Source organism: Colobus angolensis, unplaced genomic scaffold (genome assembly GCF_000951035.1).
Source record: "Colobus angolensis palliatus isolate OR3802 unplaced genomic scaffold, Cang.pa_1.0 Scaffold1, whole genome shotgun sequence".
Taxonomy (NCBI): Eukaryota; Metazoa; Chordata; class Mammalia; order Primates; family Cercopithecidae; genus Colobus; species Colobus angolensis.
The window spans coordinates 15,323,121-15,338,934 of NW_012110918.1; the positions used below are offsets into that span (position 1 = coordinate 15,323,121).

At 58.6% G+C, this 15,814-nt stretch overlaps 2 protein-coding genes across 2 annotated transcripts in view; one reads left to right on the forward strand and one right to left on the reverse strand.

Moving 5' to 3' along the window:
- Positions 1–10,923, forward strand: part of ENGASE (endo-beta-N-acetylglucosaminidase) — an 11,827-nt gene extending 904 nt beyond the window's left edge. Inside the window, exons 2-14 of the mRNA XM_011933148.1 lie at positions 1,802–1,869; positions 2,036–2,237; positions 3,811–3,959; positions 4,538–4,695; positions 5,253–5,401; positions 6,179–6,344; positions 7,290–7,393; positions 7,753–7,861; positions 8,022–8,212; positions 8,788–8,936; positions 9,462–9,570; positions 9,846–9,960; positions 10,159–10,923. Coding sequence (XP_011788538.1) covers positions 1,802–1,869; positions 2,036–2,237; positions 3,811–3,959; positions 4,538–4,695; positions 5,253–5,401; positions 6,179–6,344; positions 7,290–7,393; positions 7,753–7,861; positions 8,022–8,212; positions 8,788–8,936; positions 9,462–9,570; positions 9,846–9,960; positions 10,159–10,575 — 2,086 coding nt within the window. The 3' untranslated portion in view covers positions 10,576–10,923. The remainder of the gene's footprint in view (positions 1–1,801; positions 1,870–2,035; positions 2,238–3,810; positions 3,960–4,537; positions 4,696–5,252; positions 5,402–6,178; positions 6,345–7,289; positions 7,394–7,752; positions 7,862–8,021; positions 8,213–8,787; positions 8,937–9,461; positions 9,571–9,845; positions 9,961–10,158) is intronic.
- A 2,617-nt stretch (positions 10,924–13,540) lies between these two features.
- The window catches only part of RBFOX3 (RNA binding protein, fox-1 homolog (C. elegans) 3), a 431,835-nt gene continuing 429,561 nt past the window's right edge, over positions 13,541–15,814 (reverse strand). Inside the window, exon 15 of the mRNA XM_011957187.1 lies at positions 13,541–15,055. Coding sequence (XP_011812577.1) covers positions 15,053–15,055 — 3 coding nt within the window. The 3' untranslated portion in view covers positions 13,541–15,052. The remainder of the gene's footprint in view (positions 15,056–15,814) is intronic.

Sequence of the window (15,814 nt, forward strand, 5' to 3'; positions counted from 1 at the left end):
GAACATGCCCCTCTAGGCTGGGCTTCCTTCCTTTTGGGGGCACCGGCCCGCCCAGTAAACCTCCCCCTCGGTAGGTGTGGGGGGAAAAGTTAGAAACACAGACATGGGTTCTAGAAACAGCAGCCGTAGCTTTGTTTCTAAACCCAAAGCAGTGAGACTGCTGAGCTTTTCAGATCTCATGAGGATGGGATGGAGGCTGGCTGCTGGGAGAGTTATTTTGGGACAGGAGGAATGTGGAGATGGCTCTTTCCCTCCTAGTGGAGGAATGACAGGTGACAAAGGTGACTTGGTGTGGGATTGTTCTGAGAAGGCCTGGGAGGGGGCGGCTGAAGTATAATAAGGACATCAACAAGGGAGGGGGCTTCAGAAAAGGAAGGTGGAGAGGAACAACTTCTGGGCATCTCTGCTTGAATCTGTCCCCCACCCCTGCAGTTCTCAGGGCCTCCCAATGTCATTCTGGAGGCCCTGGGTCAGTGTTTGGTGGTGGCAGATGCTACAGAGGACTCTTTGCAACAGGCCTCTGAATGGCAGTGGGGTGATGGCAGATGACAGCTCAGTGAGCAAAGAAGTGGCCTTGGGCGTTGGTAGATTTAGAGAATCTCAGCGCTGGTGCTGTGGCCCATAAATAGCCACTGCAGTGTCTTCTTACTGCTCTTAAAATAATAATAAGTTTTTAGGTCAGGCATGGTGGCTCATGCCTATAATCACAGCACTTGGGAGACTGACGCGGGTGTTCACCTGAGTTCAGGATTTTGAGAACAGCCTGGCCAACATGGTGAAACTCAGTCTCTACTAAAAGTACAAAATTAGGCGTGGTGGCAGACACCTGTAATCCCAGCTGCTCGGGAGGCTGAGGCAGGAGACTCACTTGAACCTGGGAAGTGGAGGTTGCAGTGAGCCGAGATCTCACCATCTCACTCCAGCCTGGGTGACAGAGCAAGACTCTGTCTCAATCAATTTTTAAAAGAAAGCGATTTGAGATGTATTTAGGAGCTTTCCATGTTAATGTACCAAAGGAACTCCTTCCGCCTGTAGCATACATCCGTGAACAGCATGGAAGGCACTTAGGGAAGTGTGGCCTATAGAGAAAGCCTGGCCTCTGCTCTTAGGACCTGAAACTTTCTGGTACTTTTGGTATTTGGATATTGCCCCTTGGCCATAGAAAATCCTGGGGACCCTGTGAAGTATATATGTCTGGTCTTTGGAGTGTGGTATTCAGGTGGCTGCTTTAGAGGGTAAGGTTTATTCTATTTTTTCGTTTTTTGTTTTTTGAGATGGAGTCTCATTCTGTTGCCCAAGTTGGAGTGTAGTGGCGCAGTCCTGGCTCACTGCAGTCTTCGCCTCTTGGGTTCAAGTGATTCTCCCTGCCTCAACCTCCCAAGGTGCTGGGATTACAGGTGTGCGCCACCACGCCCGACTAATTTCTGTATTAGTAGAGATGGGGTTTTGCCATGTTGACCAGGCTGGTCTTGAACTCCTGACCTCAGGTGATCCTCCTGCCTTGGCTTTCCAAAGTGTTCGGATTACAGGTGTGAGCCACTGCCTCTGGCCTAGAGGAAGTTTTATTCTTAGGAGTAATCATTGGCACGTGTGTCCTTGCAGAAGCCAAGGCCTAGTTGCTAATACAGGTAACCTTAGGACTATCACTTCCTTGCTTTATACAATGTTTCTATAGTTAATATTAACGTAAGGCAGAGAATGTCTGTCCCTCCCTGTTTAGATGAAACTGGTCCATTTGCTTCTAAGTGTTCTTGCCTATTTATGTTTTTATTTATAAATGTACAACTCCTTCTTTGCTTAGGATCAAAGATGATGAAGAAGAGACAGTCTTTCGAGAGGTGGTCAGTTTTTCCCCGGACCCCCTGCCAGGTGAGGAGACAGAGGCTCTGAATACTGACTCCGCCTTCACGCCTGGGGCTTTGGGGCAGGTCAGCCCCCACCCCCTCTCATGTTCCTTCTCTGTTATTGTCAAAACATTTCGATTAATCCTATAATAATTTCCATTAATTGCTCAATGTTTCTGTCCTCGGACCAGTTAGATATTATGACAAGGACACCACCAAACCTGTCAGCTTTTACTTGTCTTCGCTGGAGGAACTCTTGGCGTGGATGCCCCACATGGAGGATGGCTTTAACGTGGCCCTGGAGCCCCTGGCGTGTCGCCAGCCCCCTCTGAGCAGCCAGAGGCCCCGGACTTTGTTGTGTCATGACATGATGGGGGGATATCTGGATGACAGGTGAGGACCTGGCCTTACATTGATTGTTTTTCTTTGCTGGGGTGGGGGCTGGAGGGGCAGGAGAGAGTGCCACGTGTAGAAAGAGCACTGGGCGGGGAGTCAGGAGACGGGCATTGGAGGGACTGCACTAACTGCAAGAGGAAGGCAGGCCCCAGTGTTTCATCCGTAAAAAGGGAAGATTGGGCTGGGCGCGGCCCAGCACTTTGGGAGGTCAAGGCAGGGGGATCACCTGAGGTCGGGAGTTTGAGACCAGCCTGGCCAACATGGCGAAACTCTGCCCCTACTAAAAATAGAAAAATTAGCCAGGCGTGGTGGTAGGTGCTTGTAATCCCAGCTACTTAGGGGGTTAATGCAGGAGAATTGCTTGAACCAGGGAGGCAGAGATCGCAGTGAGCCAAGATTGCACCACTACACTCCAGCCTGGGCAACAGAGTGAGACTCTGTCTCAAAAAAACAACAACAACAAAAAAGAAGATTGGATTAGGCAGTGTCTTATGTCCCTTTCAGCTCTAGAATCATTTGACTCCTTGAACCTCCTCAACTTAGAGGCTGGTAGATGGGACAGGGCACGGCAGGCAGGGGGTCCTCTTCAGCTGCCTGCCCCCAGCCTCACCCCCTCACTTGGTTTTTTTGTTCGTCACCTTCTTCCCTTAAGCTCTGATCCTGTTCTGGGTCGCTGGGTTCTGGCTTTGATGCACAGAGGTGTTACACGCCCCACCCACCCCAGCTGCCGATGTCCCATCCAAAGCTGCCTTGGAGTCCATGTGGCGCTTTTAAATGTCCACAAAACACTCTTGGACCCTGTGACTGATGGGAAGGCTTGAGTCAGAGCAGGCAGGTGATGAAACCTTGGGCACAGCTCACACAGCTGCCAGCCCCAACCATCGAGTTCCAGGAGACTGTCCTGAGGGACTGCCTCCCCCTCCACATAGAGTGGGAGGCCGGAGACGGGACTTCGACATGAGCCTTCCTACTTCCCCTCCTTTCTCTCCTTTGTTCATCTGCTCACAGAGGTTCGCAGTGCTTGGTCCATCAGGTGCAATGGCAAGTGCCTGATGCCCCAGTCAGGACGCTCTGCCTGTGGCTGCAGGAGCGGCAGCTGGTTCCTGCCTTTCCCTGGCTGCACCTGGCTTGGACACAGCAGGCTTCCAGGGAGTCTTGACTGAATGGAACTAAAGAGAAATCTCTGGGGACACCCTTCGGTCTCTGTGCCCTTATTCTGCTTCCTGAGACCCGACTCTGTTTCTTTGCTTCTATATTTTGAGACAGGGTCTTACTCTGTCACCCAGGCTGGAGTGCAGTGGTGCAATCTGGGCTCACTCCAGCCTTGACCTCCCAGGCTCAAGCGATTCTCCCACTTCAGCCTCCCAAGTAGCTGGGACTACAGGTGCGCACCACTACACCTGGCTCATTTTTCCAGTTTTTGGGGGGAGAGGCGGGGTTTTGCCATGTTGCCCAGGCTGGTCTTAAACTCTTGGGCTTGAGTGATCCACCTGCCTTGGCCTCCCAAAGTGCTGGGAATAAAGGCATGAATGAGCTGCCATGGCCAGCCCTGTTCTGTTTCTTTTCCCAGGTTCATTCAGGGCTCGGTGGTGCAGACTCCCTATGCTTTCTACCACTGGCAGTGCATTGACGTCTTTGTGTACTTCAGCCACCACACCGTCACCATCCCCCCGGTGGGCTGGACCAACACTGCCCACAGGCATGGGGTCTGTGTGCTGGGTAAGAGCCAAGGACTCACCTCTGTGTCAGCCAGACTCCTGAGCTCACCAGCCAGGGGACCCCGTGATGAGGAGGCGCAGGCTTTGCCTGCTTCTCAGTGCACAGAGCCCCTTGCTGGGGGCCGCCTCGGTTGGTCAGGACAGGCATCTGCAGGATTTTTCTGGAAAGGACCAGACAGTATTTTCAGCATTTCAGACCAGTGAGTCACTGTGGTAATGATTGGAGTGACAGCAGGTAAACAAATAGGCAGGGCCATGTTTCAGTAAAATTGCATTTACAAACACAGGTAGTAGCGGGCATTGGCCCGAGGGCCACGGTTCGCCGATTCCTGGGTCAGAACAGTGCTGCTCAGGCTTCAGCCTCAATCCCAGTCGTTGATGGGCTTCCATCACCAGGATTGCTGGTCCCCATCGGCAGAGTGTCTGGTTCACGGGATACATGGATCGATGGGGATTTTAATGTCTACCAAGTGGTCAGGTGATACTGAGGCTGCTGGTTCCAGAACTTCACTTTGAAAACCAGCAGGTCGAGGGAAGGTGATTCCCGTGGCCGACCTTGTTTCTCTCCTGTCCTCACAGGGACTTTCATCACGGAGTGGAATGAAGGGGGAAGGCTCTGTGAAGCCTTCCTGGCCGGGGATGAGCGTTCATACCAGGCAGTGGCCGACAGGCTTGTCCAGATTGCGCAGTTTTTTCGTTTCGATGGCTGGCTGATCAACATCGAGAACTCTCTGAGTGTGAGTGCCCAGCCCTCACCCACCTCCCCGCCCCTTGCCGTGTTGCCACCCACCTCCACCTCTCTCCTTCCTTGGCCTCACCTTGCCCCACACCTGGGCTGCAGGTTGCAGCAGTAAGAGCCATTTCTCGCCTCCCAGGCAGTGCCAACTCTGAAATCTTAGTTACTCGCAGTGAGACGGAATCTTCTCCGACTGTTTCCAGCAAGCGTGCTTGGCCGGCTCTCACATTCCCGCCCCGTCTGTGAGCCCGCCTTTCCTTTTCCGCGCTCTGCTCTGGGCTGGGTGTTTGGCTTCCTTCTCAGGGCACCCTCCCCTTTCGGTGCGCTCTGTCTTTTCCTGACTTCTGCGTTCATGTCCTTCCTGCCACAGTAAGAAAGGACAGTCGTCTGTTTGGCTGGACTCCACTTTCGGGGCTGTGGCGGGGAGGGCCTTTCAGAACTGCAGCTTCACCTGTGGATCTGTTTGCTCTGCGTCCCCCTGTCTGTCAGCGCCGGATACTTCTCATGATAGACGGATCTGGGGCTCACCGAGGCTCTCACCTCGTTCCTCTCTTTCAGCTGGCCGCCGTGGGGAACACGCCTCCTTTCCTGCGGTACCTGACCACACAGCTGCACCGGCAGGTCCCGGGGGGCCTGGTGCTCTGGTATGACAGTGTCGTGCAGAGTGGGCAGCTCAAATGGCAAGACGAACTCAACCACCACAACAGGTGAGCCTGTAGACGGGCGCCATGAGGGGGTGGGTGCTGCGAGGGGCGGGTGCCGCAAGGGGCGGGCACAGTCTTCCTCATGAAGTCAGTGCATATATGACTGCATTGGGTAAAAAGAGGGAGAAGATAGGCCAGATGTGGCGGCCTACCCAGCACTTTGGGAGGCCGAGGTGGACGGATCACGAGGTCAGGAGATCGAGACCATCCTGGCTAACACGGTGAAACCCCATCTCTACTAAAAATACAAAAAATTAGCTGGGCATGGTGGCGGGCGCCTGTAGTCCCGGCTACTCAGGAGGCTGAAGCAGGAATATGGCATGAACCTGGAAGATGGAGCTTGCAGTGAGCCAAGATCGTGCCACTGCACTCCAGCCTGAGCGACAGAGCGAGACTCCGTCTCAAAAAGGCAAAGAGTTCTCTTAACATCCTGAGCCTCAGCAGACACCATGGATGCTAGACGAGGGTTTCAGGTCACCACTTGGGGTTGCTTCCTGCCCCTGGGGAACAGGCCATGCCCTAGGTCCTGGAGGCAGCTCCCAGCCGTGAGTCATAGGTGCCTCTGAGTTCTAGGACGGCAGAAGCTGAGACTGTGCAGGTGGAGGGCGTGGCCCTGTCCCTCTGGGCTGTAGGAGGGAAAGCCTGCTGTGGGTGGGGTGGGGCGGGGCGGCCCCCGTCCGTCTGCGTACTAGGAGGGGAAGGGCTGAGACTGCGGGGTTGGCGGGGACGGCCCCATCCTTCTCGGCCTGGGCCTCACAGCAGGTCCTTGTTGCTTCTCAGGGTCTTCTTTGATTCCTGCGACGGCTTCTTCACCAACTATAACTGGCGGGAGGAGCACTTGGAGCGGATGCTGGGGCAGGCTGGGGAGCGCCGGGCGGATGTGTACGTGGGTGTGGACGTGTTTGCTCGGGGGAACGTGGTCGGAGGCCGGTTCGACACAGACAAGGTGGGTGGTGGTTTTCGCCCAAGGGCCAGTGGCCCAGTGCCTCCCCTGGGACCTCATTTCCTCACGGACCTTCCATTCCCGTCTGCACCTCAAAGGAACGACAGCAGCTGTTCTTCCCAGAGTGGGTACCCCGTGGCACTGAGAAACAGGGTGTCCTGCCCGGGCCAAGCCGTGTCCCCCCGGAAACCCCTTTCCCGGCTCTTTCTACAATTGGATGATGTTTTTTTGTGTGGGTGTCACCAGACAGAGGCGCGCTGTTCCCCCGCTGTCTGGTCCTCGGCGGGCCTAGGCCTCCTGTCCCAGCTGCGTTCCTTGACCCTCCCCCCAAGGGAAGCCTGCGCGGACGCAGAGGGGCCTGCAGTGCCTCTCACAGAGGCTCGGGGGTGAGGAAGGGGGAAGCGCCCAGGATTTGGGGAGTGGTAGGAGTCATGGCAAGGGAGCATTTTTTGGCAAGGCAGGTCATACCAGCGCGGAGGAAGGAGCAGGACTGGGCCGGTGCCCCTGGCGTGGGATGCACAGGGCTCTGCCTGCCTCTGGCTTGTCAGTCCTGCCCCTTCCCAGAGCCCCAGGGATGTTCTCAGCCCTTAATTTAGCTTTAAATGAGTAAATTAATCAGATAACTAAAGGGCCTCTTTACTGCCCATGATTTTGATAATCAAATGAGGTGTGTCAGAGGACGATGGGACCCGGCGCCCAGCGCCTGCCCCCTGCCCTTGCAGCATCGCTGACCGCCTCTCTGGCGCCCTCTTCTGGTCGGCTTGTGGAATGACGGGGGTGATGCGCCGCAGCCCCCAGGTGCAGCTAGGAGGGAGGTGGGGGGTTGGACAGCTTCCCCCTCCTGTTTCCGAGCTGTCCTGAGAGCCCCCACCCCACATCACTGGTGTCCAGGAGCCTGTCTGGACTCTGTGGTCCTGATGTGCCCGGCGTCTCCCTCTGTCTCCTCAGTCGTTGGAGCTGATCCGAAAGCATGGGTTCTCCGTGGCTCTGTTTGCCCCCGGTTGGGTGTACGAGTGTCTGGAGAAGAAGGATTTCTTCCAGAACCAGGACAAGTGAGTCCTGCCATCCTGGGTGCTTAGTGCAGGCTGATGGGAGGGAGGGGTTTCTGGTTTCTCTGAAAGGACACGTTTGTGCTCTTTAGTGACCCTTCCTAAGGGGGGTGGTGGTTAAGGGAGGATGATAGGGGAAGAAACCAGCACGCTGGCTGCTTTCAGGCAGGGACCAAACCCAGCGACTGCTTCCTGCAGACTTGTGTTTGCAGCATATCCGTAGCTAGGGAGGCTGCAGTCCTCCCAGAAGTCCTGTCTTGGAGGGTGCAGGACAGCCTCGAGTTTCCACCAGCAAGTTTGAGGGACACTGAGAGGCTCCCTCCCTTCCTCCGGACCGAGCTGTTGCCCCATGTCTCTGGCAGGTTCTGGGGCCGGCTGGAGCGCTATCTGCCCACACATAGCATCTGCTCCTTGCCTTTCGTCACGTCCTTCTGCCTGGGCATGGGTGCACGGAGGGTCTGCTACGGCCAGGTGGGTGGGCGTCTTCCCTCCGTGTCTGTTCTCTGGCCTCAGCTGTGGGAGGAGCCTGGGACTTGCCAGCAGGCACGGTGGTGGTCTTGCCCTTCCCTGCCGCTCCGGGCACACTTGCTCTGTTGGCCTCTGCTGAGTGCCCCTGTTCTGCCCTTTTCAGGAGGAGGCGGTGGGGCCCTGGTACCACCTGAGCGCCCAGGAGATCCAGCCCTTGTTTGGGGAACACAGGCTGGGAGAGGATGGCCGGGGCTGGGTGAGGACGCACTGCTGCCTGGAGGATGCCTGGCACGGAGGCAGCTCCCTGCTCGTCCGGGGTGTGATCCCACCGGAGGTTGGAAATGTGGCCGTGAGGTGGGTGAGTGATGGGGGACGGTGGGTCCACCAGCTTCTCCCATCACACGTAGTGGCCGTGGAACTGGACAGATGGGGCAGTGGAGGCCAGAATGAGGACAGAGGACAGACCCAGATTGGTTTTTTAAAATTGTGGTCAAAAATGCATTAACGTGAAATTGACCATCTTGACCACGTTTAAGTGAACAGTACGGGAGTGTTATTCTGCGTCCGTTGCTATGTGACAGGTCCCTAGAACTGTGTCATCTTGGAGGACTGGGCTCTCCCCATTGCACGTTAGCCCCCTGTCCTCCCAAAGTCACCCCTTTACTCTGCATTTGTGAGTTTGGATACTTCGGATGCCCCGTATGAGGGAATCCCATGTGGCATTTCAGAACTGACGTGTTTCATCCCACAAAAGAATCTGGCCTCGGGGTAGGGCTTGTCCCCTGGCCCCGGACAGGAGCATGATGTGGGGGTGTTTGGCACCCACGTCCTCTGTTCCTGGAGGGAGGGGCTGGCGGACGCAATTTGGAGCTGGCTTCGATTTCTCAGTGGTCTCTCCGTGGCACTCACCACAGGATCTTTCTCCCCAGGTTATTTTCCCTGCAGGCCCCAGTGCCGCCCAAGATTTTCCTGTCCATGGTGTATAAACTTGAGGGGCCCACGGACGTCACGGTTGCTTTAGAGCTAACCACAGGGGATGCCAGCAGCTGCCACATTGGTGGCATCTCAGTGTTGAATGGTGAGGCAATGGGACCCAGGCCTGCCTCTGCCCGGCGGGGAGAGCTCAGGGGAGAGAAGTGTGGAGAGGCTCCTGGGGTGTGGGGAGGAGCTGGTGTGGACAGTGGGGGTTAAATCCCACCTTTGCTGGAGTCAGGGCAGCTTGTGGTTGAGGCCTGGACAGGGAGGATTCACTTCTCAGCCACACCCTCTGCCCTGTGGCCTCGTCAGCAGCTGAGGCGCCTGTGCAGGGTGGACGTGGGCCCCTTCCAGAGACCTGAGCTGCACACAGGCTTGCTGCTGGCCATGGCGAGGAGAGGGGCGAGTGAACGGGGAGGGGGAGACGGCGGGCTGGAAGCCGGCTGACCGCAGACGTGCGTTTCATTCACCGAGCTCCTCTGGAGCCCTTCCTGGTGGCTTCTCCGGACCTGTGAGCCTCTGGCCTAACCGGGCGGTCTTCTCTGCACTCCTGGGGCTCCCTTGGCGGTCCTTCTCAGTGCCTTTTCCTTTGAGATTCTCCCTTTGCAAGTCCCGTGTCTGTCTCCAGCAGAAACAAGCTCAAGACACAGCCTCCGACCCCTCCGGGTGCCCCCTACGAAGCTGGCCCGATGGGTGGGCCGCTGCGGCCGGCAGCTGAGCAGGGGCTGGGTCCAGCAGTAAGTCCCTCTCCTTCCTCACGTCCCTCTCCCCACTCAAGTCTCTGTTGGGAAACCCCAGAGCTGGAGGGATGGAGGGGCCCTGGGCTGGTCTCCAGGTTTTGGGCAGCTCTGAGACGGAAGCCCAGGACAGCTGCTGGGAGCCCTGCGGTCGGCCTAGGGTCCCCACCGACCCTGGGACGGATCTCCCTTCTGCTGTGGCTTGGGGCCTCTGGACGGCTCTCCCTGGAGCCGCTGGGCTGAGCCCGGCCTGTGATCAGCCCTTTCGCCCGCAGCTGCTACGAGGTGAGCCTGCGTGGGTGCCTGCTGCTAGACCTCCTCGTTTGCTTCTCACGGCCGCCAGGTAGTCGGGAGGAGGAGAGCTTCACCTGTCGGCTTGGAGAGATCCAGGTAATGCTTCCCAGAGGGGCTCAGGCTGGGCTGGCCGTTTGTCCAGCTGGAGTGGGGGTGGAGGCTACCCCAGGCCTCTCCCTTCTCAGGTTCTGTGGGGAACTGGGGTGGAGGAGTCAGGGAGGGGAAATGTGTGGGTGGGCGCGCCCTCTCCCTGCCCCTGGGCGTCCGACCGTGCTGAGCCTTCTCTCCTGCCAGGTGGTGGACGCTGCCAGCCTGCTGGCCCCTCTGCCCCAGGTGGAGACCGTCACCATCTCTCAGGTCCACTGGCAGCCAGCCGCCTCTGAGCGGGAGGGGCCCCCGGCTCTGCTCCAGCTCAGCTGCACCCTGCACTGGTCCCTCCTCCTCTCACAAGTCCGTTGCTTCCGAATCCACTACTGGGGAGGGGCGAGTGATGGCTCTCCGGGCAGGGAGCTGCCGAGGCCAGAGATGCCCACGTTCCTGGGGTTGGCTTTTGCCACCCAGTACCGGATAGTGGACCTGCTGGTGGACGCCGCCGGGCCCGGTCAGGATCGTCGCGTGGAGTTTCTGGTGGAGCCTGTCCCGAAGGAAGGGTTCCGGGTACCTCAGGCCGAGTGGGGCAGGGCGGCTCTGCTTTATTCAGCCCCCGCATGAGTGGATGCTAAAGCCGGGTGGTCTCCTGGCCTCCGGCTGAGGCCTCCTCCTGGCTCTCTGCTCCTGGTCTACACTGGATCTGCTAAGTGCCGGCAGTGGCGGCGAGACCCCGGTCCCGGGGCTGGGGCGGGAGACCCCTGGCTGAATGCTGTGGTTTTCTGGCGGGGGGCGGTGGAAACAGGAAACCAAGCAGTGGGATCGCAGCGTTGGTTACTGCGAGGCGAGTGGCGGGCCCTCTGTTTCTGCCTTGTCTCTCCCCATGGTACATGGTTCCCAGGTGAAAATCAAAGGAGGGGAAGAAGTTGAGAAGAGAAAATTCCATAAAGAGTATTTCCTAATAGGCTGCAAGATGCTGATGCTGAGAATGACATTTTCTTTCCTGCAGATGAAACTATTAGAAAGGCTCTTAGATTGTGGCAGGTAGGCTTTGGAGCAGGCCCCAAGACGTTTCTGAGGATGCGGACGAGCTACAGCAGCTCCTGGGGTGGGGCTGCCTGCGGGATGGCGGGAGAGGATGCCCCGGAGAACCCTCCCCGCGGTGGGAAGGGCCCCTTTCCCTGAGAATTGGGCATTCCGGGCCAGCTGGCGCCGGCTTCGTGCCTCCACGTGGGCCAGCCCCAGCTGCTGCGTGTTTCCTGGTGTTGGCAATTTACTGCGCTGCTGCGTGTTTCCTGGTGTTGGCAATTTACTGCGCTGCTGCGTGTGAGGTCATCTCCAGAGCATTTTCAGCAGCCCCTGGCTCTGCTGCGTTTCTTCCGGGCTGTGGGCGTGCAGGGAAGTGGCTCTGAGGCAGTCTGCGCTGTGGCCCTTCCTCTGCCCAGCGAGAGGCTGTGGGCTCTGGACAAGCTGCCCTTCAGGCTCGGGTAGCAGGTCAGTCCAGGCAGGAAGCAGTACCTGCCCCCCACGCCAGCCCAGCCCCAGCCTGCGTGCAGGAGCTGCAGGACCCGTGGAGGCTTTTCCAACTACTCTGTTCCTTCACGTCCTCCCTTCTCAGCCTCGTCCAAGCACCGGGGAGACCTCCAGGCTTACCCCTTGAGCAGGAGTCAGCACAGGTGCGTGGGGGATTGAGGGAGGCAGGGTCTTCACCACAGGCCCCTTCTGTCTTTCTGCTCGCCGTCTCCTCCCCTCTGCCCAGGCCTCTGCAGCTGCACAGCCTCTGCTATACGTCGGCTGCCTGGGAGGCTTCCTGGTGTGGTGTCTGGACCCCACAGCCTTGGGTCCTACTGCAGCTGGTCTAGGTGGGGTCTGTTGTGGTCCTTCCACGTTGTCAGTGGCCTGAGGTTCCTTGCTTTTGGGGCGTCTCTCACCCCCAGGCCACATAGGGCCAGTGGTGGGGGTTCCCTTGATGTTGGGCAGTGCTGAGGGCTGGGATGCTCTGTGACCCCAGCTGGAGCCCCACACCTAAGGGCTGGCATCCACATCATTTCACCCTGCAGTGAGGGAAGAGGCCACCAGGTGGCAGCGCAGCCACACCCGTTCCCATGTCCGGAGGAGGGCAAGGCTGGGTGCTCAGCAGCCGCTCTGAGCCGAGGCTCCTTCCAGGGGCTGAAATCCACCTTTCTCCATCTTCCCTGCTTGCCTGGGTACTCATGCCAAGTAGGGAGTCCTGGGATTAGGAGTTCTATGCTCTTGCCTAATTAGGAACATTCTTCCCTGTCTCATGTGAGTTTGCCAAGGATATGGGGCAGGAGGCTTCCTCTGCTGACCCCCCTGCAGCCTGGAGCCACCCCGGGGACTGTCCTGGGTGGAGGGCAGGTGAACACAAGCTGCTGCCGCCTGGAGCCACTCACTCGACTTTTTTCAGCTGTGACCATTCCCGGGAGTTCTTTAAGCCTTTCTCTCTCATTTGGAACTAGGGGGAACCAGGAAGGGGCTCCTGGCCCGTGTCCTCTGCAGCGAGGGTTGTGGGGGGTGCAGCATCCGTGCCTTGGCGCTCGTCTTTCATGAAGTCTATTTTTTAAGTGCTGGCTCCCCCGAATATTTGATGCAGAGGAGGGAAAATTTATAGTGGCAATTATTTTCTCACAGTCTGGTGAGCAGGCAATTAGGAGGAAGGGGGCCTAGCAGAGCGTGGCGTGTGGCAGAATCGCACTGCCCCGGCTCCCCAGCCCCACTGCCATGCAGGGCTCGCGTGCGGGAAAATTAATATGCCAGCACTTAGGCCTGTGCCCCTCTGCTGGGTGTAACTGCTCTGAAATAAATGGTCTGACATTGTGAAAAGTGCCGTCGAGTCCTGGTGTGGTGGAGCACAGGCAGCACCAGCCCAGCGCTGGATGCTGGCTCCCTGTGCAGCCCTGGCTCCAGCCCCAGGCTTCTGAGCTCTGGGTTCAAGTTCTGCCACTCGTCTTCCCGTCCCCTCCTCAGCTGACCCTTTGCAGCTGTGCTCTAGCTCCTGGCCACCTTCCAGGAGGGGTGACAGGCTGGCGAAGTGGGTTTACCTTGAAGCAACATGGCTCCTCATGGGCCCCAGCTCGGGCTACACTAGGGGTGCAGAACTGGCTGGAGCACCAGCCACCTTTGCCTCTGTGCCATGTCCCCACACCCTCCTAGCTCCGTGCTCTTTCTTGCATTGGGTCGACCAAGCACAGCTGTGTGGTCACCACGTTTAAGCCTTCTGCCTTCTGAGGTGCATTCTGCTCTGAGGTCACGCTGTGTCCAGCGCACACTGTAACCAGGAAAGAAGGGACCAGGGCTGGCCTCGACCTGAGTCCAAGAGGCAGGCCAGGCAGCACAGATCTGCTATGAGCTGCCACCCACCCAGCCCGTCCTGGGGCAGGATGCAGAGGACCAGCCTCGACTCTAGGATTGGGACTGGAGTCTTTTGCCTAGAAGGGCCTTCTGACGCCACTGCCACCTGGCTCCAGGCCAAGGCAGGGCTGCATCCCATCCGGGCCCCGATCCTGCAGCCTGGGCTGCTATGCCCTCCACCCACCATGCCCAGGAGCTGCCACAGCATACAGAGTTGTCCTGGTTTGAAGAAAGAAATCTTTATTAATCATCTTAATAATACTGTTAGTTGGAATGGTCACACCTTGGAAGCATACAGAATGGTAAGAAAGGAAGCCCGGGGCTCGGCTGCAGTCCTGGGGATCTGAGTCAGGGGGTTGAGCTGCTGCAAGAAAAGGGTCCGGAACAGCAGAGGGGACAGGGGGCTCTGTACAGAGGACAAAGCCAGAGGCAGGGCGTGGGGCTATGTACAACGGGAATAGAAAAGGAGAATTCCATTTCGATAGCTTCAGTAGCTGATGCTGAATAGAAAGTGAGGTGTATTTTTAAATTTCTGACGTTTCATGAGACAGTGGAGTCACGTCGGGAGCCTGTATTTTTTGCTGCTTCCCTACTTCAGTGCTCTCTGCCTTGCCAGGAGCTCCTCCCTGCCACCTGCTCTGCTCCTCCCACCAGGTGAGCTTGGCTGCTCCCACCACCTGGACACCTGCCTTGGGAGCAGGGAAGGGGCCGGCCCAGGCTTCCCCATCCCTTGCCCTCCCCATGGGCCTCTGCTCTGGCTGTGCCCGTCCAGGCCCACAGCCACTGAGACTCCCAACCTCGAGGCGCAGCCGGGCACTGGCCCGTTCCTGGCCGCCCACGGTGGACTGGGCTCGCAGGGGAGCGGCAGGGAGGGCTGGGTCCCAGTAGGCAGCACGAAGTCAGCCTTGGTGTGCACAGGCCCCGGGCCACCTCCAGAAAGGGAGAGATGGCCAGGGAGAGCAAGTCCTTGGTCTCAGGGCCCACTTGGCCACACTCGGAGGTGTGAGGAGTGGCTCCTGGCTGGCTGGACTTCCTTCGTCCTCCCGTGGAGCGCCCCTGAGTCCTGGAGCCACATCAGCCCTTCCTGTTGGGAGTTGGTCCCGGGGCTACTGTTGGACGGCTTCCTCGCCAGGCTGGGGGCACGGGCGGGACTGCCGGGCATGAGGGAGGTGGGACGCAGGGGATGCGACACGAGGGTGACGGGGCCCAGTGGAGCCCCTGGGATGAAAGCTGCCCGCACCCCCTAGCCCCGCCGGCCCCCCGGCACAGCTGGCCACAAAGATCAAGTCTTGCTAGCAGCACCTCCCTGCTCAGGCCCCGGGCCTGCTCTGCCGCCGCTGGGCTCCACACTGCCTTGGGAGTTGGGGGCTGGGAAAGGAAGACTGGATGGAAAACAGAGCCCCTCACGGGCCCCGCAAGGGAGGCCCCTTCCCCTCCAACTCCCCCACTGCCTGAGTCGGAGGGGCGTGTTCCCACTGCGCTGCCGGCCAGGACACGGTGGGGCCGTCCAGTCCCGGCGCCGCTCCTCGGCGCCCCTGCCAGCGTGCTCCCTCGGTGCGGGCGTGTGGCCAGGACGCGGGACTTGGACTTGGTTGGATGCCTCTTGGTTTGGTTGGTTTTTTTTTTGTTGCTTGGATCTTAACATCTTTTTTTGTTTTTTTTGTTTTGTGATTTTTTTTGTTTTTTTGTTTTTGCCCTTCATGGTCCGAGAAGGAAACGGTGGAAGGTTTCACTACAACAGAAACAGAAAGGCAGGACTTGCAGCTTCAGGGGGAGGTGCAGCAGGTGTGAGGGCGACAGGACCGCGTGGCATGGGGCCCCTGGCCTAGAGTCCTGGCGCCGCCACACCTGCCCCACAGCTTCCAGCACCCTCATCTTCCAGGGGTGAGTGTGGGTGGACGCCAGGTTGAGGCCCAGGCAGCCCGGGATGGGAAGGGACACCTGGGGCCATGAGGAGGAGACAGAGCTGAGCAGGGCAGAGTGAGTGGAGAGGCTGGGCCCACACAGGCCTCGAGGTGGCCTGGATGAGATAGCAGAGGGTGATGGTCTGGCCACGGGAGGTGGGGGAGCCGGGCCTCCCACGGCGAGGGCCTGGTGGGCGGCAGGACTTCAGCCCTGGCTGGTGGGGAACCCACACCCTCCAGCTGGCTTTCTAGCCCCAGGAGCCCAGCCATGGCACACTCAGAACCTGAGGCTACTTTTCCCTGTCATGGAGGTGCAGATGTGTACGCCCCAGGCCAGCCCCAGGAAGGGACTGTGCCTGTCTGGGCTGGCTTTTCCCAGGCAGGCCAGCAGCTGCCCAGGGCTCTGCTCAACTGAGGTCCCAGCCAGCATCTCCCCAGAAGCGCCATGTGCCGGGCTGGCCAGTCCCAGGGCTGAGGAAGGAGCGGCCCGCAGGCCACGATGCCCTGCCCGCAGTCTCCCTAATGCAGGGAGGGGGCTGACTGGCCTGTGCTTAGGGGAGGGCCTGAGGAAGGGTGCATTCTGCCCC